Consider the following 24838-nt stretch of genomic DNA (forward strand, 5'->3'; position numbering starts at 1 on the left):
TGCTGACGGTCGATGGAACGACTGGTGGGGAAGAGACGGTGACGCCGGCGGCTCCTGGAGGATCTTCTCGAGGCATCCTGGTGGAAAGTTGGAGCAAGCGGCGGCCTGAACGAAGCTCCAGGGAAACTAGAAGGCGTAGAGAACCAAGGGATCGAGAGCAGCCTCCACCACTTGCGAGACAGCTGTTAAGCCTCAACGGTTTTATTGCGCCGGTCATGCGCTGAGGACGATGACGCTGGCCATGATGATGAATATATACAGATGAAGAAGATGAAGGGGTAATATAATGCTCACAATGTGAACAAGGTACGTGAGCGACCATCAACAACCTCACGAGAGAGATCGCCGAGATCCGTCAGTTGCTGCTATGCAACAACGAGCCTCTACAGAGACCCACGCCAAGTACAAGCAAGACCTAGGAAACAACCACGAACATGCAGAAGACAGCCATAGAGGAACTGGCACCGAAGAAGCGAGCCATCGAGACCACGCGCAGGCAAACAGAAAACGATCGCATCGACAGCCTCGAAGCCTTATAAGGGCGTCTGGTTGTGGATAGGTGGCTGACCCATTGTCCCAGCTGACGTCCTCACGAGTGTGACTCGGCTGGCGGCAATCTGCGGTCCTGGGAATAGAAGACAGCAGATCACTTCTCTTTCGCGCGTTGCTGGTTCACGGAAAGGGCGTCTGGTTGTGGATAGGCAGCTGACTCATTGTCCCAGCTGACGTCTTCACGAGCGTGACTCGGCTGGCGGCAATCTGCGGTCCTGGGAATAGTAGACAGCTGATCACTTCTCTTTCGCACGTTGCTGGTTCACGGAAATGGCGTCTGGTTGTGGATAGGCGGCTGATCCATTGTCCCATCTGACGTCTTCACGAGCGTGCCTCCACTGGCGGCAGTCCGCAGTCCTGAGAATAGTAGACAGCTGATCACTTCTCTTTCGCGCGTTGCTGGTTCGCGGAAAGGGCGTCTGGTTGTGGATAGGCGGCTGATCCATTGTCCCATCTGACGTCTTCACGAGCGTGCCTCCAGTGGCGGCAGTCCGCAGTCCTGGGAATAGTAGACAGCTGATCACTTCTCTTTCGCGCGTTGCTAGTTCGCGGAAAGGGCGTATGGTTGTCGATAGGCGGCTGATCCATTGTCCCAGCTGACGTTGTAAATCCTCGTCGTGGCTTGATCCTTTGTTCTAGGCGACGTTGGTTCGCAAAAGTTCTCCTGTAGAGCTTGACAGTTCGAGGAAAGGATCCCTCTAAAGTTGCACACACACAAAGGGGCCTGTGAGCATTGCGGGGTGCCAGCCAGACCGGTAACCCTTCGAGACAACCACGACAAATAGGGAATTCACCCTTCGTTTCGATGAGGCATGGTGATCGAGCATCCTTTTTGCACGGGGTGCTTCACGCCAACCGTAACACAGGCGAGAGTCGAATGACGGAGCTCGAATGAAGACGATGTAACACAGGCGAGAGTCGAATGACGGAGCTCGAATGAAGACGATGCCACGGCCACGTCGGCAACGCGATACATGAGCATAATGCCCAGCAGCTCAAGTTGGTAGGCAATGCCTTAAGCCCGCCGGCGTACGAGTACAGACCGACAGACAGAGACATACATACAGACAGACAGACAGAGACAGACAGAGACATACAGACAGAGACAAATAGACAGAGACAGACAGACAGACAGACCAATGCCTCTTTTATTAGATGCCTGCCGCGTGAGCTGAGAAGCTGGTTCGTGCCCCTCTCCTCTTTACTTTTCCCCACCCGGGTTAATCCGGGTCGGTTGCGAGCGCTAGCTGCGGTGGCCGCTGCAAACATAAATCACGTAGCCCTGCCTCCGAGATTTTAGCAGCGCCTGTTGCGATCCCGGAGGCAGGACCCGCGGTCTCTCGTCAAGCCATTAGTCGAGCGTGCGCCAGTCGTCACTTCCTCCGCAACAGGAAGTGGGTCGGCTGCGAGCGCCATCTCTCCGCGACTGCCCTGAACTACGGGAGCCTCTGCTCCAATGGGAAGACTAGCGACGCGGTAGGCCTCTAGTAAAGGAGGCATTGGACAGACAGACAGACAGATCACGGACGCATGCCTGAAAAGGCGGGGCACTCGCCATGGTGGCATAGTGGTTTGGGCGTTGCGCTGCTAAGCCCGAGGGCGTAGGTTCGAATCCAGGCGGCGGCGGTGGTGGCTGCCGCATTTCGATGGGGGCGACATGCAAAAATGCCCGTGTAGCGTGCATTGAGTGCACGCCAAAGAACCGCAGGTGGTCAAAATTAATCTAGAGTCCGCCACTGCAGCATGCCTCACAGCCATATCCGCGTTTGGGCACCTAAAACTCCAGAATTCAGTTGAAACTCGGGCAAGACGGTGCTTGAGACGCTTGGCACGCCAGGCACGCCGCATAGCAACAGTTTGGGTATAAAGATCAAGCGCGTGCGTGTACGTGTCGACAATAAAGAAAAAAAATACGCGGGACGTGTTCGTCCCCGCAATTCTACAAGGTATAACACGTCGGGTATTGTGGCTAAATAAGTTTTCATGCCGAATAAAAGCAACAATTAGTTGATAAAATAATGAGAACACGTATCTTATAGCTGACGAGGAAGAAAAATGGTGTAAGCGGTAGCATTCCAATGGGTCACGGCACGCGTCACGAATAGTTGTACCAATGAGGTGCAGTCGCGGACAGAATATTATGGACCATGAAATCTAAGAAAAAGCTGAATATCTCCGCAACCTCACAACGCAATCTGGTATTTGCATTTTGGACCTCGACTAGAATATGCTAACAACGTTGTCGTGGGCAGTTTTACTGGTTACTGCTACAGGCTGCTCGGGAATTTAACGTTTTCGGAGATCCCGTGGTCCATTTTATTCTGTCCGTGGATGTACATAAGCGTTTTACGGTGGTGTAATATGGGCACTCCGTGATGGCTCTCCCTCAATTCTCGACTATGAGTTGCCTGAATAAGTACCCTTCCATGGATCTGGATGAACGTAACAGCTCCGCGTGGAGACCGAACATATTCGATATGCCGCCAAACGAGAAGAGGAGAAAGGAAAGAGAATTGCGCAAATTATGGATTGACGTGCCGCGGAAGACTGAAGTGAGAGAACAGTGCTTGCAACACATATATGTCGATTATAATTATGGGAGGCATTAGCGTCAACATTATCGAAGCCCGAACGCTTGTGGTTCACAGATTTCGTGGAGGAGGCGTCCGGGGCGAAAAGGCCATCGAATGACATAGCGCCTACGTGCCGAAGCGGAGGAGTATTAAATCACGTGTTCGTTAGAAGGCTGTGCATATTCCGAGTTTTAGAGTGCGCCAATTACTTTTTTCCACGTTGTCATGTTAATAGCATGTTAATATAAATGACCATTGACTGTCATCCACTTTCATTTTCCATTACATTATTATTTTGCTAGATATCAATTTCAACCAAAGCTAATTTCCCCGCAGCTTTATTGACACACACACATCCACACACAAACACACACACACATGTATATACAGGGTGTTCTTTTAGTTGCAACACATTTTTAAAATTGGAAAAATATAAATCACGGTAGAGTTACGTTTACCATACGAGTGTACAGATTGGCGGCCTCTAGGTACAGAGCATGTTCCGCAATTACATGCGTAATTAGCCAAATTACGGTAATGAACTTTCTAATTATAGCTATAGGTGGCCACAGCAAATGAGTACTTTTGGGCCTGTCCTTGACACCACTTATCCCAATGATCAAATTTTGAATAGCGGATTTCATGTGGGAGCTACGCCAAAAATTAGTTCCGTTTGGCAGGCTCCTCGAAACCGAAACTGGCTAGAAAAAGAGCGTCTGTGTCTTCAATGTGTTCAATGTGTCTTCAAAAGAGCGTCTGTGTCTTCTTTTTCTTTTGATGTTTTTGGTCGGCGTCCGTTTTACCCTTCAATATAACAATTAAGTTTATAGATGTCGAAGCATTTTGAAACACTGTCAATAGCACAGTACGAAGTGGTGTCTTCCATTCGATTATGTACCTCAAATTATTGGGCAAGTAATGCACGCCTCTTCGGATAGATCAGCTCAAGGACTAGAATTGTGCCATCTGCAACAGCCAAATTTTTGACATGCTTGAAAAGGTGTCGCTGAAACACCCTTTATAGTCACTTATATACAGAAAGAGCCGGTATTGAGTGAGAATTTACAACTGTAATAAATTGGCTCAAGACTAAATACGTAGAAGTGTAATCAATTGTCTAAGTCTTGTTCGGTCTAATTGGCGAAGTGACCGTTCTGGTAGTATCCTTTGAAACTAACATTTAGCGCTCTAACTCTACGCGCCCATTACATTCCCACTCCGTACCGGAAACTTGGGCTCCCATTCTATTCACAGTCCGTCTGTCCGACAGATGTCGTCATTCCATGCCAGTTCCATTCCGGGCGATTGAAAAAGTGAAATCATTCTGAAATCGCTCCAACTCCGGAGTGCCCACACCGCAGCTCTGGTATTCACCCTCGAAGACTGGACGAATGTACCGCATACTTGTAAAGCGAGGAAGGCTGAGAGGCATTAGCTATTTGTGGTGACGTGCGCTTCAACAGGGATTCAGCAACGCTAACGAGCACAAGTGTGGGGTACCCCGCGTTCCTGAAGCGAAGTGCCTGTTCAGACAATGCTGTCCGCCAACACTTGTCCTCGTTAGCGTTGCTGAAGCCCTGTTGAAGCGCACTTCACCACAAATAACTAATGCAACTCAGCCTTCCACACTTTACAAAAAAAATGGCGGTTATTCCGTATATCTACGGCGTATCGCATCGACTGAAAAAGAATTGGCCAGCGGGCCTATGTATAAGTAGTTTTTTCCGCTCCTGATAAACTGCAATCTTTGAGCAGACTGACCAGTGCGTGTGCCCCCAAAGAGCCTGCTTGCAAAAAGAGACATCAATCAAAGTTCCTCGACTGTGCAAATAGAATAGTTTATAATCTGCCTTTGAAGTGTGGGTGTAACTATGTTGGTCGTTGCGGACGATGCCTTAATGACAGGCTATGGGAGCATCGCTACGATGTGATAGAAATGAGAGGGGGGGCGGGGGGGGGGGGCAGGGGGGGCGGCGGGGTTGGATGCCCACTGTAGAAATTGTACGCGTAATCAGACAGACGCCACAAATACAGTCACGTGTAAACCGGTATATATATTGCATGGTCAATTGTCACCAAAAATCGTAATCAGATAACCCGACAAATTTTCGACGCGGAATTGATTGACAGGTGTGGTGACACCGCCCATCGCCCTTTCCAGCAAGGAGATATCATTCTTGCGCAGAGATAGGAATTTTCTGCGGGCGGCGCACACGTGATGTGTCACAGATTTTGATATATGAGTGGTCTTCAAAATAAAATGACGTTGCAACTCTGCGCTCGTGTGTCTCAGCCTCTTCGTCCTCGTCTTGTGCGCAAAAAGCTGCACTCGTAGTGTGTAACTTACACTACACTCGTAGTGTAAGCTACAGGCAGATGCAGCGCTGGGTCAGGCTGTTTACATGCTGTAGCCGGTATTTTGCGCTGTCCGATTCCCTTCAAGGAGGGTGAAGATTTACACGGACGAGGATGAGTGGAAATTTACTTAGTCGTGCGTTCGTTGTGGTTCATGCGAGACATTTTAGCGCATGATATTGGAGTCCCCTGCTTTCCCTGAGCAGCGCAAATCGCTACTGAGAGGCTGTCGCCTTCTTGCGCCTGCGATCTACACGACCATCGAGCACGGCTGAGACACGACCACGTTCATGCACCCTTTTTACTTTCCTAGAAGAAGCTGGCTTAGCTTCCTGTTTGTAGCATTCTTTATTTTATTTTTTGCGAGTGATGAGGTCTCGGATTTTCTTCTTCGATCTTCTTTTCTGACATTTTTAAGTATTCTTTTTAATGAATGCCGGTGTTCGGTGATATTTTTTTCGGTTCCTTGGGCCATGCTCTATATTTTGAGATTGTTTTACTTCAGTATGTGTTACCAGTCGTCTTGTTCTTTCTCTTTTCCCCCCCTTCTTCATATCTTTATATTTCTATCATTTTATGCCCTCCTCTCTGAAGAGAGGAGGGCATAAAACCCCACTCCGAGTACGACTCTCGTAGTCGTACTTCTTGCGGTGGCATAGGCCACCAGCCAGCCTGCTTGTTTCCTTATCTTGGTGTCTTCTTTTCCTTTATTAGCTGAAGAAGAATTCAAATAATAATAATAATAATCAATCAATCAAAGGCGTTTATTAAAGTGCCCAGGAACAACCTCGAGGGCCTTGGCGTTGGCGCACTCGGCCAAACAACGCGCAGGAAAAACGATGCACGCCCACACACACATACACAAAGCGCACACGTAAAACAAATAATTTCGCGAATACATATTTTAACAGCATAATATGTGTACGCGAAGAGGATACAAAGCAAAAGTGGAGAAACCGAAGAAAGGATTCTAGAATGACGGAACACACAAATTATTATTATTATTATTATTATTATTATTATTATTATTATTATTATTATTAATATTATTATTATTATTATTATTATTAATTGTAACTGCGGTGTATATCAGCGTGTACATAACTAACATGCAGTACCAGCTCTCTCAAGAATCTGCACTCTTGAAATATAAACGAATATCGTACCCTTAATAATTATGGTGGCCTACGGGGAAGCAAACAAGAGTCTTCGGTCAACATCGGTATAATGCAATGGGCTGAAACAATTAGCACCACTGGACGAGGGACAGAAGTTCGGATGTCGAGTACAAATGGCTTTCTCAGCAAGCGGCAGCAGCAAGCGGCAGCAGCATGCGGCTGCCACCGTCTCTATGTATTCCGTGTATTTATTTTCACTGCGGGAGCGTAAACGCGTTCGCACGTAGGCGTTAAATTATACTTTGCCTCTTGCGGGTATTTCACTGCCATGTGCAGATTGATTCGGTGAGAATGCGCGTGCGACAGGTTTATCGAGAACGTTGGGGGACCCATTACACTGTCCGTACGTTTCATGCGATGCTATGTGAATTTTGTTCCGCTGTCACGTACTGCCACTGCCAGAGCGCGCAGTGCAATCGCGTTGCTGCTTCGGCACCGAACGTGTTCCTTGCGCGACAAAATCAATTCGTCGCCGTGATTGGAGCAAGCTCTGGAGTTGTTGCAATAATGCCAGATTAATCTGCAATATACATTGAGGGCCTGTAGATGAAGGCCGGATGTAAGCTGTGTGGTTAACGAACTGGGAGACGGACCATCAATTGTCCTCTAACTAAAGCCTTCATTAAGTTATGATTATTTCTCGTCTACGCTGAACTTTGTGCAACATGGCGTTTCATTCATTTCAAAAACGCCGTTTATCCTATACCTGCCTGCACGCTGTTACTATAATGTGACATTTCGCCGCTGCCAGCGTGAGCCAGCAATGTCAACCATTCCAATGGATACCTGAACAAAGTTTCGAGAACATTTATAGATCGCCTGTGCCTAATAGCACAAATCTGCAGCTGCGATACTCGAAGAGGCAGACGTTAGTTGCGCATTATTGCACTATGCGCTGATAAAAAATAAAGAGAATTTCACTATTCACCTTTTAACTTGAGGACAGATGTTGGAATTTACGAATTTATTCGAGTAAGTCTGAAGGCGCATCTACTCGGAGCAAATTTTGAAATTAGCACCACTTTTTTAGAAAAAAAAAGAAAGAGGCATCAAACTTGCGGCTGACATTGACCGTGGTTCAACACAGCTATTGAATAGAACACCTTTTTTTATGCGCCGAAGCTCAAAAATAACTGGAACGCCAATGTATTTCGTTGCACATTTTGGGGACGCGTATGTCTAAACGGGCATCACCCTGAGAATTATATTCAAGTGGCATATGCCTTGCGACTCGCCGACTACAATTAGTAATTTACAACGTGTACCGTAAAGCAATCAGTTTAAAAGTTGATTCGATAACTTTTGGTGCATACTCGATTATGCATTTTAATTTCTCTTGCAAATGATGTCCCCCTCTTCGAGTATTGCAGCTGAAGAAGCAGGATTGTGCTACAAATCATGAGTCATTTTAAATATGTTCCGTTCACGCAGAAAAGAAGAAAAGTAAACACACCATATCGTAGCTTTCTTCTTCTTTCCGTATTCTTTATAGAAGTGATAGACGATCGGCACCTACCATTTCGAAGCTCAAGAGTTAAGGTTTTGAAACGTTCGGCTGCGCTGACTACAAGCAGAGGGCCAAGTTGCTCTTCGCGCAAGAGCTCAGCGCCTCAAAGAAAGTCGCATGCATTCGCCGAAGGGATCGAGGGAATTTTTCAGCCTGCTGACTCTGATATACTTAAAGAGAACGAGTTCGCACCTGTGATAAGAGACGAGAAAAAACAAAAAAATGCAGACAGAAAAAAGAAGAAGAAAAAGTAATCATGAAACATGAAACATTTTTGTTTCTTCGGACTACATTAAGCAACACCAACATCTGTAGCGGAACTGCTACGTGGGCAGCACAAAAGTCGAAAGAAATAGAGAGAGAGAGAAAGAGAGAGAGGGGGGTGGAGAGAGAGAGTGGAGGAAAGACAGAGAGGTCAGCCAATGTAAGTACCGGTTGGCTAGCCTGTGCTGGGGAAAGGGCGACAAAACCAGGCGACAAAGCGACTTTTCAAGTTGAAAACCGCAGTGTACGCGGAACGAACACTTCGCGAGCAACCGTGGATATCCGCTCAGTCGTGTACGACAGGTCTACACAGAGCCTCCTCCGACGCCCCAGCAACCAGCGAGACGTCATCGGGAGGAGAAAAGCATTTCCTGGACACGATGTGCAAACGTTAACGGCTCTGGAGCGTCGTCAACTGCTACAACTATCCAAGGCAGCGCCTCCGTGAATAAATGACACCGCTGCGGCACGTAGCCAACTGAGTCCTTTCGGCACCCGTAGGGTGCTCATCCTTCCGGTGCCGCGGAGACTCGCAGCGGTCCACTCGTCCCGAATTTAAAGGTTGGTTCGAAGGGAGATCCAGCGTGAGGCGCAGGAGTACCGACACGCGTCCTGTGTGCTTCCGCTCTAGCGAGGCCGACCGGTGTTGGCGCCGTTTTCTGTACAACCGCTGCGGTAACTATTCCGATTTATTTCCGCGTAACACAGTGTTTCCCTTTACTTTGTCGTCCGGTCGGATAATTAGGTTCGTCTTTTTGTGATATGCTGTGTGACCTAATTGCAACAACTATTCAAGTATATGTGGTTTTCTAGCTCGCGAGATCAACTAATTATTTTAAAGAATTCACCATAGCTGTAGCATGCACGATGTGTTCGAATGTTTCCCTTTTTTTTTGCATTTCCTTATTCGATACTTTCGTGATTGCTGCTTATGTTGTTACCTGTATCGTGGCCAATGGAGTGCGTGAGATCCATCATGACTATTTATTTATTTATTTATTTATTTATTTATTTATTATACAGTTCTACATTCGCTTAGCGAGCATTAAAGTGGGGAGGGGGGATAATACAAATGTAAAACAGTGGTAATCAAGGTTACATAACAAAAAACACGGTGACGAATACTGCAGTGCAGGCAGCATAACTATCTCTAAAACAACAAGGAAAAAGAAACAAAATAATTATATATACATATATACATATATACGCATACATGGGCCTACATAAACAAACACACATACGCACATATACACTCATAAATATATATAGTAGGCCAGCAAACGCGAAAAAATACCATCAAAAGACACGAAATGATCACATGTGAAGCAGTTTATTGAAAAAGGTTGAATTTGATGTTTTAGAAACGGTGTCCTCAGGCAGAGCCTTCCATTCATTGATGGTTTTAGGAAAAGAAGGATACTTTAAGAAGTTCGTTCTTGACTTCATTGGCCTCACTTTTAACGTGTGTTCACGGCGATGGGATATGTAATGCGGGTTAAGCATGAATTTTTATTTATTAATGCCAATATTGTTGTAAAGGATCTTACGAAAAAATTTGAGACGCAAGCAACGCCCGCGTTCGGCTAACGTCAAAAGCGCTAGGCTATATTTCCATTTCTGTGACGCTACTAGACCTGCGATAGCTCCCAGTCATAAAGCGTGCCGCTCGGTTTTGTACGCGCTCTAAGATGTATTTAAAGTTGTCCTGATAAGGGTCCCATATCGTGCACGCGTACTCAAGAATAGGCCTTACACATGTCGTGTATAATAACTTCTTGGTTGCCAGAGGACAAGGGTGAAAATCTCTGCCGTGTGATCCTGCCAAGCAAGATCGCTTGAGAAGTGAACGCCGAGGTACTTGGCCCCTGTTACGCTCGAAATGGTCGAATCATTCCGCCTGTAAGAATGGGAAACGTCAGTTTTTTTTTCCTAAAAAAGCACACGTAGTTGCATTTTGATTCATTTAGTGTCATGCACCAAGTGGCACACCAGTTCGAAATTTTATTAAGCTCCTCTTGAAAAGGATTTTGCTGTCACTTGGATTGTTTATCGAACGGTAAACAACGCAGTCATCTGCGTACAATCCTAGGTTCGACTGGATGTTTTTAGCAATATCTTTATTAAAAATCGCATTTTATTCGCAATTTATTAAACTGCGAGAAAGAGCTCTCTACAGTAAAAAAAAATGAAAGAGAAGTTTGCTGCCGTAAAAGTGTTTTTGCCTGCATGCAAATCCGAAAGAGAGGGGAGATGTATACAGGAGGCGACCTGTATTTGTAGATATTGTGATGTGATTTATTCTTCCATGTGTAGGCGGTTGTTATTACGATTCTGCTTACTTCACGACTAAGTTCCGCCAAATGTGGGCGAAAATAAGCATGAATGTCAAGCTCATGCCTAATGCGATAACAGGACTGGGCAATTTGATCGACTAAGCTTGCAATATAGCTCTCAATATTTAAATCTCAATTTATTTCACCCGATCACTCAATCGTCGAGCGCAACGCCTCAAAATACCACAGTGGCTGTGAGAAACGGTGTAATGGAAAGCTGTGGATGGATTTTGACTAGACTTGGTTTACTAAGTGCAGCAAAACTTTTTGTTGGGCTAGTTGGTGCATTACTGAAGTACTATAGCGCCAAACAGACGACATAAGAAGAAGAGACACGGACGAGCGACACGGACTAAGTGCACATGCGTATACTATAACTACGCACAGCAGTGTTCTGCAGTGCACAGCACAGCAGCAATGCGAAAGTTTGAAAAAAATAGAAGCATGAAGTTTACAAGCTCATAGCTCTGCATCAAGAACACATATCGTGGTTCTGTGAACGGCATTCATTAGATCATTGTAAGCGGACAAATTCGATGCGTAATTTTACATCCTACGTGAATTTTTTACGTTGTTTACGAGGGTTCTGAAAAAGCTGTATTTCCATATTATAAAATTTTTTGAGATTCATGTGCAGCATATCAATTTTGTCCGCTTTAGATGTTCCATTACATGCAATTCCCAGAATTGCGTTATTATTTGTGGTTGCTGAGTTAGAGTTGTAAACTTGATAGTTTCGTTTCTTGAAAATTTTCAAATTTCGCTAATTTTTAATAAGGTCTCTACGACCTAAATCAAAAATTCGAAACCAACAGTCACTATATTTTAAGTTTTTCTTTTAAATGCGACAAACCTCATGAAATTTGGTGAAGTGGTTGCCGAGAAAAACGAATTCTCCTTTTACATGTATTTAGATAGGAGCACCCGAGCGAAAGCTTCCTCTTAAGACTAATACGCGCGTTGCTGATCCTGGGTTTCCGTATCGAGACGCTGCGCCTATTTGCAGCGGCTGTCCGGACGAATCTCTCGGAAGGCGCGAATAGTCCCCAGCGTGAATGCGCCGCAGGGCACTCAAGTTCGCCGACGGCTCGCAGCTGGACGACAATATGGCGGACGTGGAAACCCTCGCGACGATAACCGCTTAGGTCGCAACGGTCAGCCACCGCTCGATCTCCTGCACCGCAGGAAATGTGACGGACGCGCGACCAACTTGGCCAAATCACTTCGCCTTATGAACATCTCCAATTGGCCGTATAAGTTCAAAACTAAGGCAAATCACGTACCGGACGGCAGATATTAAATGCTGCACGTGTGCGACCTTGCGGGGTCACAGCCAAATTTCCAGCGAAGCTATTTCTTTCCGGCAGTTGCATTGGGCGTTTCGATTACCAGTAATTAAATCGCGCACTTTAAAACGTCTTTCGCTTATGAGTCGTAGCATAAACTCAATTTATTTCAAATTTGTCGTCCTCGGCGGCGCATTTTGTTCTGTCAGGGCAGCGGAAAAAATGGCGTATACGGCGCTTTTGTAGCGCAGTAGTTAACGCACGCTTGCACACGCTGCTTTACAAGCCCTTCAGACATGACGTTTCCAAGAAATGTGAAGTCCGTTCCACTCATGATTCTCCCAGGACACCATGGAAACCTACGACGCGCCTCTTGTTACGCATAAAAATTGCGAGAGAAAACGAGAATTCAGTAAATATTGCCAAAATTCATATTTGCACCAGAAACTTTCTCAACTTTCGGCACGCAACTCTTACATATACGCCGCCAATTTCGCAGAATGTAAACTCACTGTCGCGTACAGCTAGTTCTTCCCGGACATTGAGAAACATTGCAGATTGCGGCCATGAAACGCTTTCGAGTATTCCCCTTAGAAATATTTTGCGAAGCCGGCAATTGATTGGCATTCTCCAAACTACACCTGCAGATAACCCAGAAAGCGTCCTCTCGAAGTTATTTCAGGATATTGATCAAACTTCATGAGCTGTTCGTTAAGTACGCTTCTCACGCTCTGTAGCACTTGTTCGGGTAATTTTTCGTAAAGGCTGTACATATCATACACAGTTCTAACGTTGTTAGTACATCAGGAGCACGTAGCATCCCTGGTAATAAGCACGCTCGGTTTAATTATTCCACCATGCAGAGACTCTTTCGCTGCTGACAGAGGCGTCCACATTGAAAGCGAATGGCTGCGTTGCATCTTAGCTAAGAAGAAGGAACCTAATTTGCATTATTATTAGTTTTAGCAATTGAGGACGCAGCATACCAATGCATTTGACCGTGAGCGTGATAGAGGGGAGAAAAAAAAACTACTGTGAAGGCGACCCATATGCGGCAGCCGCCGCGGCCGCGAGAATAGCTCTTTTAACAGATCGCTCACTCATCTCCAATACATGGAGATGAGTGAAAGACACGTGGCTTGGCGTATGTCTAAGAACTTAAACAAAGAAAAAGCGTGAGAAATGCCAAAATAGAGAAATTCCGGATGCCAAAACGCCGTGCATTCGTTTGTCCTCCTGTTCACGAGCACGCGCGCCAATGTCACGACCTCTTTCGAGCGACGCTAACGCGCCATTACCTTTTCCTTCTTCTGTCTTGAGCGCCTGCCAGGCTTATCTCCCTAATTTGCGTTAAACGCTAATGACTGTCTCCGTCTCGTCTCAAAGAAGCGACCATTGGCAACGTTTCCAGCGCGTACGCAAGACTCCGCAAGCTCATGTCAATTGCTCAAAAAACTGTCTGATCGTCTGTTCCAAATAACGAGGTTGCATGCACACGCGTCAGTCCCTTTGTTCTTCCGCGTTGAGCGCCGGCCCGATTTCCTTGCCTCATTTGCTTTCGGCGCAGACGATCTATCTTCAGTGCAGCACAATGAGTCGAGCATTTAGAAGCGTTTCCAGCGTGCAGTCCAGTTTGTGGGTGCAGTCCATAGCTGACACGTGCGTCTCTGTTCGGGAATTTTAGAAGACAATGCAGCGAATGTAATGTGCCATTTTCGGCAGCTCCTTTCGTAGCTGGGCCTGAAGTAAGCAAATTTGCGGTAGTAAAACGATAGCCGAATGATCGACTAAGATTTGTGAATCGCCATCGCACTCAACGACTTTGGAGCACAAACTGCAACAGCGGAATAGGACGAAGCGGGTAAGCGCCTTATGCCAGTGCATTTACTAGGATTCGCAAGACTAGCATTGATTTATTTCAGCGTATTCTTCGTCAGACCCCAATCGCGAAGAATATTTGTCTTCCACTTGTGTCGTTCCACTTAGTCCCGCGATACCCGAGGGAGGAATGGGGGGAAATATTAGGGGGAAAGCAAAGCCATTTTCATATCGTAAAATTAAAATAGCGCGCAAAAGGACGTGGACAAGAGTGAACAACACAAGCGCTCATGTTGTTCATTCTTGTCCGCGTGCTTCTTTCACACGCTTTTAATTTTACTATGATTTAATTTTAATTTTACCATGAACCAACGAGCCCAGCAGCAAACCTTGTGAAGCCATTGCCGTTTGCGCGCATCATTAGGGAAGTCATACATCTCGAACCTGGTGTATAGTTTCAGGATTTCTATTAAGTGTGCTCGCCTTTAGCACTGACAGATCTCGATTTCGCAGAATATTACCGCAGTATATTAGCGATTCTTAAATTTTTTTAAAGTTAACTTGTGAGGTTATCACACGTTTCCTGATGTCCAATGACGCTATTAGTGCGTTGTCGAAAATGGTAAGTTGAGTCCCCTTTTAAGATTTAAAATCTGTCTCTCACAGTTTCAAAGACACGGTATACGATTCGCTAAAACATCTTGCTGTATTGACTAGTCTCCGTACCTTTTCAGCATAATTTGTAGGTAGAAATGGCAGTATACATAATAGGTTATCATTGAAAAAGTTTGCCTTTAAATGTTTCAGTTTAGGTATTGCACGCAGACGCGTTTCCCAACTACATCATTTTATTTGAAGTGTTAACCACTTATTAGGTGTTGAAATCACCGCAATGTTAGGACTGTATCTATTAAGGTTAAGAGGAAGCTTTAGCTCGGGCCCAACTCTGATGCGACCAATTCAAATACATGTAGAACGCAAAAACGCTTTTCTCAGATAATCCTTTCACCGACTTTAAGGAAATCGGTTGTATTTGATAGAAAATTTAACTTCTAGTGAATGTTGGAAGCGGAATTTCGACTTAGAGCCTGAATTTTGTTAAAAGAATTTTGAATATTTCGCAAGTTCGAAAAAGATAGACATGCGAAGTTTCTAAATTAATGGTTCTGCATCAAGAATAAATATCTCGGTTCTGTTAACGGCATCCGTTAGATCATTCCACGCGGACTAATTCGATACGTTAATTGATATCTTACGTGAATTTGTTACGTTTCGTACAAGAGTTCTGCAAAAGCTGCATTTCCGTATCACTGAATTTTTTTCAGATTTATGTGTAACATATTAATTTTGTCCGCTTTAGATGTACTATCAGATGCAATTCACAAAATTCTGCTATCGTTCTTCCTTGCTGAGTTACAAAGTTGTAAACTTAATAGTTTCGTTTTCGAAAATTTAAAATTTTTGCCAAACTTTAATAAAAAATGAACGGCCTAAATAAAAATTTCGAAAACAACGGTCACTAGATCTTAAGTTTTTCTTTCAAATGCAACAAACCTAGTCAAATTTGGTGCAGTGGTTGTTGAGGGAAACGAATTCTCCTTTTACATGTACTTAGATAGGAGCACCCGAGCTAAAGATCATGCGCCGTGCGTCATTTTTTGTCACTGTTACGTTAGCAGACGGCAGTGATAGTAACAGTTTACACAAAGGACCAAAAGCCATAAAAGGACCAGTCAATATTTGCCCTCTTGTAGTCGAGGTTATTTTTTTATATTATTCAGATGTTCTTTTTTATAATTTTTAGCGGTGTTCTCAGTACAAATGGTTGTAGTCCCAAATGCTTTTCAACACGGCAGCAAGCATGCTTGTTCGTTCGTAATTTAAAACCAGCTCATAATGAACAGATTTTTTACACATTGGAAGAGTAACTAACTAAAAGCACATAACAAAATTCATTTCCCTTTTTCTTTTTCTTCTTTTTTCTGTAGTGACCTGAGTTTGTGGATGTCTGCCAGTCTATTTCGGGATAATTAAAATGACCATCAGATGTAACAGGTTGCGTTAGGTAAGCGGAGTTGCACAAAATCTGAATGATTCGTTCATGTCACCGACTATATGTATAGCTTACTAGACACGTCAGAAGGACGCTACGCAATTCCTACTACGTCGTTTGGTGCACAGGCGAGTGTTGCGTCGTATTTGAAAATATAACAGTTTTCGAGAAAGTAGAGTTTATTTCTGGTGACAGAGAAGGCGAGTGATCGAGAAAGATGACAATGTTACCGAAAGCAAAGCCCCTGGTTTAGGAAAGCGCGGATGATGTATTTCAACGGCTTGTGTACAGGTCGCATGAAAACGAGATTCTTGCTAAATAGCCTACTTTAATAGCAGCAGCGCTACTGAGACGAAGACGAGAGGACGTACAAAGAGGTCACATAAATTGCACAATCACTTGAATATACGGTCAGATTTAACCTCCCATACCGCTGGCGCTTTTGATTTCTCCTGATTAGGTACCGGGCGTTTGTCGTTGCAAACTCACTTATTGTTTTCTTCGTGTCGTTCTATTTCTCCGTTGACTGTACGGCAAAGCCTCTGAAGACTGTCTTATTCCTCCGAATTCTCTTATTTGCGTCGGCTGCAAGTACGTATATGGTTAAGATTGTTTCATCACGAGGGTTTTAAACCGAGCACGAGATAATTCAAAGATCTGATTTACGCTGCTGACAGCCTCGCGGACAAGTAGACCGCGAGGTGAAAGCGTCTGTCCTTCTGTAGTATTTCATGGACAGTTACCTCTCTGCGCCGGTTGTGGTTTTCGAAGGTTCTTATATAGTATGCGCAATATTTTCACTTATTTTTATAAATGCATGCGTTAGTATAGGACAAGTCACCCCGGCGCAGCCTGTACAAAGCGTACTTAAGCGTTCTTTTTTGTTCTTGTTAATTTTTTTTCTTCAATACCTGCGACAAAATAGGAAGTTTGGCCATGAGCCCGCTATCGCAAAATCACCGCTAGGGCACAAACTTTAATGGGGAAATGTACCATGGCATAGGCGTTGCAACGTGCGTTTTATTGTATGCTACTACCCGCAGCCAGCATGATATACAACGGCGCAGGATCTCGTACGTACGTTGGAACGCGTTACGCGTCGTTCTTTACCGACTGCACGCTTGGCAACAGACGCACATTTGTTGCGGTCTGCGTTACTTCCCTTTGATTGCGAGAAACTGACACCATCAGCTTGCAAACCTGCCTCGCTCGAGCGCCTCCCCTCCACTCTCGCCTTCCCTGGTGGGCGTTACTGTCGTAGTGCAGATTCTCGTTGGCCGTTGTGCGCTAAGTCAATGCATCGCCTAATTTTTTTTTTTTGCTCTTGCTTTCTTTTTTCGGCTGCCGCTTTTATTTTTGTTCTGAGGCGTATTTCATTGCAAGTTAGGAAAAAAATACTTCCGAAGACCTGACGTTCCACTTGAGGCTGCTCTATGTTCAAAGCTTAATTTGTTGATAGGGGCAGTTGATAACAGTTGTTTATTTCTTTATGCTGAGAAAACGAACCTGGAAACTGACCCTTAAATATTACCTAAACGACGTGGATAGCAACGGAGAAAACGATGATGAGTGTAAATTCAGAGATGCGGAAACATTGTACTGCATATGAGCAATGGAGAGGAAGCCAGAACAGGAACAGAATTGAAAGTTCAGTATAAAATCAGACGCATGAAACCTTATGGTTATTCAAAGTGCACTCCAAAGTCACATCAGCATCTGAGAACGGAGTATTATAGAAAAAAAATTGCTCATGATTATTTGTCTGCAGCGAGTAAACATAGCGCAGAAACCATTGAGCATCTTTTGTTGGCGCGTCGAAGTATCGATCGAGAAGTAAATGGTCTAGTTATGTTGTTCGAGGACTTATATTTTGAATATATTCAGGAAAGATTATTGAATCCGCAGTGGGAAATAGTGAAAGACGACAGGAAACAGTTACATTACTGACACACTTACATCGTCAACTTTTTCCGGTGACCATTTCTCACCGTCTAATAATCGTTAAATAATAAGGGCGTCAGGTTACAATGTATGTCTTTTTTGGACCTTCGAACATCTTTGTTTTGGAAAAGTTACAAAATTTCCTCCAGCTACGTCACTGCAGATGAATTATCTGCCCAGGCGCACATCATTGTGAAGAAAAACCAAAGTCCCCCATCTCATTTCCTAAGATAAACTAAACACATAGATAACTTCTTATGATCACGAAGTTTACGGCACAAGTCTATATTGAAAACTTGGTGCGGATTGTCTTAACAGTCTAATTATGTCTTTCTACATTTCAAAATCAAGATAACTACAGTCAAATTATTCCTTAAATTCGCCTCATTACGCAAGCGAAACGGTGAAGTGCGGCTCGGGCTGTGCAGCCTCTCTGGCACGTAGCGTGGCGGCGTCAAATGAAGCATCGCCATGCCGCGCTGCAGCAACATGTCTCGTTAAAAAAAAATTAAATTATGGGGTTTTACGCGCCCAAAACCACTTTCTGATTATGAGGCACGCCGCAGTGGAGGACTCCGGAAATTTCGACCCCTTGGGGTTTCTTTAACGTGCACCTAAATCTAAGTACACGGGTGTTTTCGCATTTCACCCCCATAGAAATGCGGCCGCCGTGGCCGGGATTTGATCCCGCGACCTCGTGCTCAGCAGCACAACGCCATAGCTACTGAGCCACTACGGCGCGTATCATGTCGCGTCCCGGCCACTGAAGCGATTGTGCGTCCAGCCGGGAGTAGTGCAAATCGCCCATCGGAATCGTCTCGTCGGAAGCGGAAAGCGCGACGGCAGCTTCATTTTAAGCCATACTTCTACGTCGCAAGCGGCTTGTACAGCGAGTTGCGCTTCGCGTTGCCGCATGCGTAATTAAATAAATTTAACGGATAATTTGAGACCAGTTATTTCGGTCTACATGGCCATACTGAAATGCAAAACACACGGAATTAGAGCTTTTTTTTATAGTTACCTTTAACTTTCCAATATAAACGTCTACTGTAAAGTTTATTTAATAACTCAATTCATGTAATTAGTTTAATAAGTGAGTGTATTGCACGTGAAAATCGGTAGCTGGAATTTCATTAGATATATAATAACCCTTGCTGTCGGGTATAGCGTGTATTTCACGTGTCTGGTGCACAGCGAAGCGGTTCGATGGATGGATGGATGGATGGATGGATGGATGGATGGATGGATGGATGGATGGATGGATGGATGGATGGATGGATGGATGGATGGATGGATGGATGGATGGATGGATGGGATGGATGGATGGGATGGATGGATGGATGGATGGATGGATGGATGGATGGATGGATGGATGGATGGATGGATGGGATGGATGGATGGGATGGATGGATGGACGGACGGATGGATGGATGGATGGATGGATGGATGGATGGACGGACGGACGGACGGATGGATGGGATGGATGGGATGGATGGGATGGATGGATGGAATGGATGGGATGGATGGAATGGATGGAATGGATGGATGGGATGGATGGGATGGATGGGATGGATGGATGGATGGATGGATGGATGGATGGATGGATGGATGGATGGATGGATGGATGGACGGACGGACGGACGGACGGACGGACGGATGGATGGATGGATGGATGGATGGATGGATGGATGGATGGATGGATGGGACGTACGTACGTACGTATGTATGTATGTATGTATGTATGTATGTATGTATGTATGTATGTATGTATGTATGTATGTATGTATGTATGTATGTATGTATGTGTGTGTGTGTGTATGTATGTATGTATGTATGTCATGAGCATCCCGTTTTGAACGGGGCGGTGGGTGTCGCCACCAAGCTCTTCCTATTATACTGCCTAATGGTCTACCTAGATTAAAAAACGAAAAAAATAAAAATAAAAAAAAACACGATGAACTCCCACAACCAAATTTTCTGACCCCCTATTACGAACTTTGCTTTTGTACATCTCCGTTTTCTGTCGTTTCCCTACTTTTCTTCCACCAATCTTCCAATCGCCTCTTACTAATCTTTATTGCGGACATGTTTACTCTTCCCCTGCTCTCGCGGAACCAAAGGGCATCAAGGAGGCCAGTGGTGCCTAAATCGACCGCTGGGCAGACGTATTTACATACTAATAAAACATGCTCCATCGTTTCCCTAGCTTCACCGCAGCAAAGTGTAGGGTGTTCACGCCACCTGGCGCACGCTCCTGGGCAGGCAGGTGGACACAGTGGGAACGTCGCTTGCGCTCGCTCCCACAGCATAGCTAAACATACTTGGCCGCGCGCGCCCCTGAGGCGAGTCCGGGTTTGCAAGGCGCCACGCAACTAGGAAGATGGCAGTTGATAGCTAGCCATCCTCGCTATTGCGGCGTTTTGCTGTCTACCCGGTGCCAGTCTCCTGTAGATTCTCACGTGGCAACATAGCGCGTACGTAAGTCCCCCTCGCTAAGTTCACAATTCCCACAATGTGTTGCTTGTAGTTGCCAAATCCGTATGCTCTCACTGCTCGCCCATCATACGGTGGAAGACAGAGTCGCCGAGAAGTGGTTGTTGTACGGCACGCTGTAAGTTACAAAGCGCTGGTATGAGAATGTCCGGAATGCAAGTTATCTAAAACCAGCGCCACTACCTGTGGGCGGCGCCAATGCATTACTCAGCGCGTTCATATACCGCGCTCCATCGCGGTTGTTGCGTAGAATGCACAAGTGGCGTCCTTCTACAGCACTGCTGAACGAGGCCGGAACCGCCATGACTGCTGAGCGTCTTCCCGACCGGACCAGCGATGTCCAGCAGTGCAAGAACTCCAAACAAGTCATGGACAAGTGTTGGGGTGTGCCAGTGACAATGGCCGCTGCCGCGTTCGTGGTCTTCATGCCCCTGGCGTGCTACGGGCTCCTCTTCGTCTTATTCATAGAAAAGTTTTCTACCAACCGGGAAGGCGCTTCATGGCCAGCCAGTGGCCTCGAAATCACCGCACATCTCTCAGGCAAGCCGACGAGTTTTCCTTTTTTGCTTGCTCTTTATATCAGAAATGTTACAAAGGATTGTATTGGCGTTCTTACTCAAACATACTGGGTGCGTTTCTTTTTTTTTTCCGCATAAAGTTCGTTTTAAGTTGCGCTGTGGCGGATAGCACAATTATATCCTTGAACCAGTCGAAGAGGCGGACATTGCAAAATCAATTAAACTGCATCATCGGCTAAGTAACAAAATTTTACAAAATCAGCTTAAACCGTATTATTGCGCGTATGGCAATTTACGAATTTTACCTGGTGAGCTTACAAGACATGTCACTTGGAACGAATTCTGAGAATTGCATTGGTCTCGAGATATGCGTCCTTGCGTTGACGTGCACTGTTGTTCCATTTACAGTTTTAACAAAACGCCGTTTTATGCATCGAGACACAAAAGAGAACTGCAATTACAATGTATTTTTTCGCACAGTTTGGGAATGAACAGCTGGAAACTGGTGTCACCCGCACGGTTTTTCCCAACCGTGATGCGCCTTGCAAATTCACCGGCTATGTACAATTCGTAGATTGCAATAGTGCCGTGAAATATAAAGTTCGAAACCTAATCAGTGAAATATCGTTAAGTGGCCGATTATGCATTTCAATTTCACGTGCAAGTGTGTGGGCGTCTTCGCGTAATCCCGCTCAAGGACAAGAACGGTGCCATCTGCCAAATGCAAATTTTTGAAACTTTGTTCTAAAAGAACACCGGGCATACATTTTGTTGACTGGGGATTTGACGGAGCTCATAAGCCAGAAGAAAATGCTATAATGTGTGTGTGCTGATGTATACAGATATGCCACATAATACGAAAGAACGAAAAGAAAATAAAGGACAGAAATGACTCGTATTCTTGAAAGTGAAAATCCTCTCATCCTATATAAGTGACTCCCAGCTGCCACCCAGCTACGGCAACCATGTAGCTTGAAATCGCGTGTGTCCGCCATTGGAAATTGGCACTACGCCACGCGCATTGTTGTAGATATACAGCACCAGTTGCAAAGCAGAACAAACTTTCTTGAAGAGAGCGCAGATAACGTAATTCCTCGCCGGCACCGCAACAGTGGTGCTGGCTGCTAATATCAGAAAACGTGCGGTAACCCCTGATCTAGAAATGACCTGATATTGACTGATTATATTTTTGCTCATTTGCTTTTGCGCACGTGTCGCAATTGCGTAAGTATTGAGCCTCTGTCAGTGCTCAAGGCACGTTCAGTCCCCATTGTGAAAATCCCGCTATATCCCCTCATTACAGCTTCTTTCTCTCTCAAGACGGTAGCACAGCTTACGAGATATCGTTCCCAAAATTTCCGGAAAAATGGGCTGATGTTCCCGTCATTTCTTTAATTAGCATTATACGGCGCGCCGGTCCAAACATTTCATGGGAAGCCAAAAATTACATTTCCCAATACGCGTAGTTTAAGCTTATGCTGTGCGCGCTTGATAGGTGCGATCAAGATTACAGTGGCGACATTTGTAATGACGCAACTTCTAAATAAAATGAAAATCAATTACGTATGTCCGCCATAAGAACAATCTACATTCTACAAGCCCGCGTCGGCTTTCGCCGTTCCCCATACGCCATACGTAGAGAGGAGACGTTAAACCTAGGCCAGAAAGGCCTAGGCCTATACTAAAATGGGGACAACAAGCCATATGGCATGCCCTGGCAAGCACCCTACCTACGAGGATGGCAGGGGACTAATGGGGCACCAAAACGAGGCGATGCGCCACTCGTGCGTTAAATCATGCACACGCAGCCTTCCCCATCCGCTGCCTGTGACGACACTAAAGCGTTCGTTATGCCCTGCCGGGCATCGCGCAAACAAATTAAGCGGTACCTCCTTGAATAGAAACTTTCAAAGATATGCATTACATGGCGGCCGCCGTGGTGCGGAATGTGTATGTTCGGCAATGTAAATATGTGAATTTCTGTGCTCGTACTGCTCACGCATATGTAAATGAATAAATAACGCATACTACCATCATAATAACGCTACTACCATCAGCACAACCCCTCCAAACATCATTACCACACATTACCACATTCCGCACTACGCCGACGGCCACATAATGCTACGCATATCTTGGACACATGTTCCCATTCAGGGAAGTTACGCTTCGCTTTTTTTTTTCGGAAAAAGGCCCTACCTTGCGCACTGCAGGACAGAACTACGCAGAACACCAGTGTCTTTTAGAGGTGTTCTTCTCTTTTTATGCTATCTCCACACTGGTGAAATTCTTAGGTACATGCATGCAATGTGGACATACACCTTGAGTACCGAATGGCTCGTATTCCACCATTTCATTGTGTGCCATACCGTAGTTAATTAATAGTGTCATAATTGAAGTTTAGTTCATTAACCGATAAGTAATTGAATAAGGTAATGTGTCTTCATCGCACGCTGGTGGTGTTGTTGACAGAAACCGAGATTACTGCTAAATTGTATAGGTTCATTTTCGCATGTGATAGGGAGTGCGGAGTGCACGTGCGAACTGAAATAACCGACGGTGAGAATAGATATCGCGCAGTTCCACAGTGTCTAATACATTTATCTCGTTGCTAACTTGGCGCAACAAAGACTGGACGGTTAAATAAAGGAATACATTAGCAAGTATAAACTAGACATCGGCTGAACCTGTATATTGCGACGTTCCCATTGCTCGTGCGAACTGAACAGCACATAACTGCCGTACGTAATTCAAGCTCGCAATACTTGGCTAGTTTTACGGCAGTTTTGTGCGAGCCCCCCCCCCCCCCCCCACCCCCCGATCGCCCCCACCCACAAAAAAAGCACGTAAAATGTCAGCGCCGCTTCCTCTTCCGGTAATGCAATCCGAAAAACTGGGGGGCCAACAACCACAGCCTCAGATGATGACGAATCTCAGCTAATATCATAGTTTCAATCCCTCTTGCATCGCTATAGGATACGTAACTATAGGCCGACAGAGTAAAGCGACGCTTTTTGGCTCAATCGCTGCGCATACTGATTGCACAGAAAGGAACAGCGCGAACAGGCACAATCCAGTCTTCGTTTTTTAAGCTCGTTATTTCTTTCTGCGAAATTTGAGGCCAGACAGCTTGCCCGTGTCGTCTGCCAAAACCACATGGCCGTCCCATCGTCGTCTATATGTCACGCTGCACCGACGCCAGCAATCGGCATTTGTGAAATGGCGTATATTTCCACGACGTTGCCTGCCAGCTTCTTCGTCCCGGAAGCCAGACAGGCCGCCCGCCGAGTCGGTACAGCCTTTCTTCACGTACTACGGCTCCCTCCACTCCTGGCTAAATGCCGCGATCACTCACAAGGCGAACGCGAGCTCTTGCAGGCGAGAGGAAAACGAGAAGAAAAAAAAAACTAGTCATGCGAATCGCTCTACAGCAAGCGTTTTATCTGAGAGCGAGAAAAAAACGAAAGAACAAGCAAAGTAGAAAAGTAACGCAACAATGGCGTGGACTGCGATGCGCGCTGTAGGCGAAGAGAGGAGGAAGGAAGAAAAAAAGAAAGGCGATGCACTGTTGCGACATAGCACGCGTTTGAAGGTGCGTCGTGCCAAACTAAATAGAGAACATTGGCTTTGATTCAGAACGCGTGCCCATTGTCGACAGAGTCCTTTTGTGGGCCGTGCCAAGTAGGTTACAAAAAAATGCTTCTGGAGTGCAGATGACGCTCTAGTATGTACTGCAGCCGAAGACGCCATCTTACCATGGGAATCAAAGGCCATTCGGTGCACTCTAAAAGCAGTTGCACCCTTTGGGGTGTATATTTGTCCCACAACAATAATCGTCATCTGTCTTGCCCGCGTTTCCTTTCTTTAACGCTGCGAGCCCGGTACTTCCCAGTCACGAGCGGCATGCGCGTTATCAGTGTGACGCAGCATTCTCGACAGGAAAGTAGCGAGCGCCGAGTTTTCAAGA

At 45.5% G+C, this 24838-nt stretch overlaps 1 protein-coding gene across 7 annotated transcripts in view; it reads left to right on the top strand.

The window, feature by feature from the left end:
- Positions 1-24838, top strand: part of LOC139051974 (monocarboxylate transporter 12-like) — a 73556-nt gene that overhangs the window by 23863 nt on the left and 24855 nt on the right. The window contains exons 1-2 of one of the 7 annotated variants that reach the window (XM_070529035.1): positions 8990-9104; positions 20630-20893. The exons of 1 other annotated variant lie outside the window; for it this stretch is intronic. In XM_070529035.1, coding sequence (XP_070385136.1) covers positions 20656-20893 — 238 coding nt within the window. In that variant the 5' untranslated portion in view covers positions 8990-9104; positions 20630-20655. Of the gene's footprint in view, positions 1-8989; positions 9105-13646; positions 13910-20172; positions 20472-20629; positions 20894-24838 lie in introns of those variants that run through there. 5 more of the 7 variants (XM_070529031.1, XM_070529033.1, XM_070529034.1 and 2 more) reach the window with 5 other exon arrangements.

Source organism: Dermacentor albipictus, unplaced genomic scaffold (genome assembly GCF_038994185.2).
Source record: "Dermacentor albipictus isolate Rhodes 1998 colony unplaced genomic scaffold, USDA_Dalb.pri_finalv2 scaffold_17, whole genome shotgun sequence".
Taxonomy (NCBI): domain Eukaryota; kingdom Metazoa; phylum Arthropoda; class Arachnida; order Ixodida; family Ixodidae; genus Dermacentor; species Dermacentor albipictus.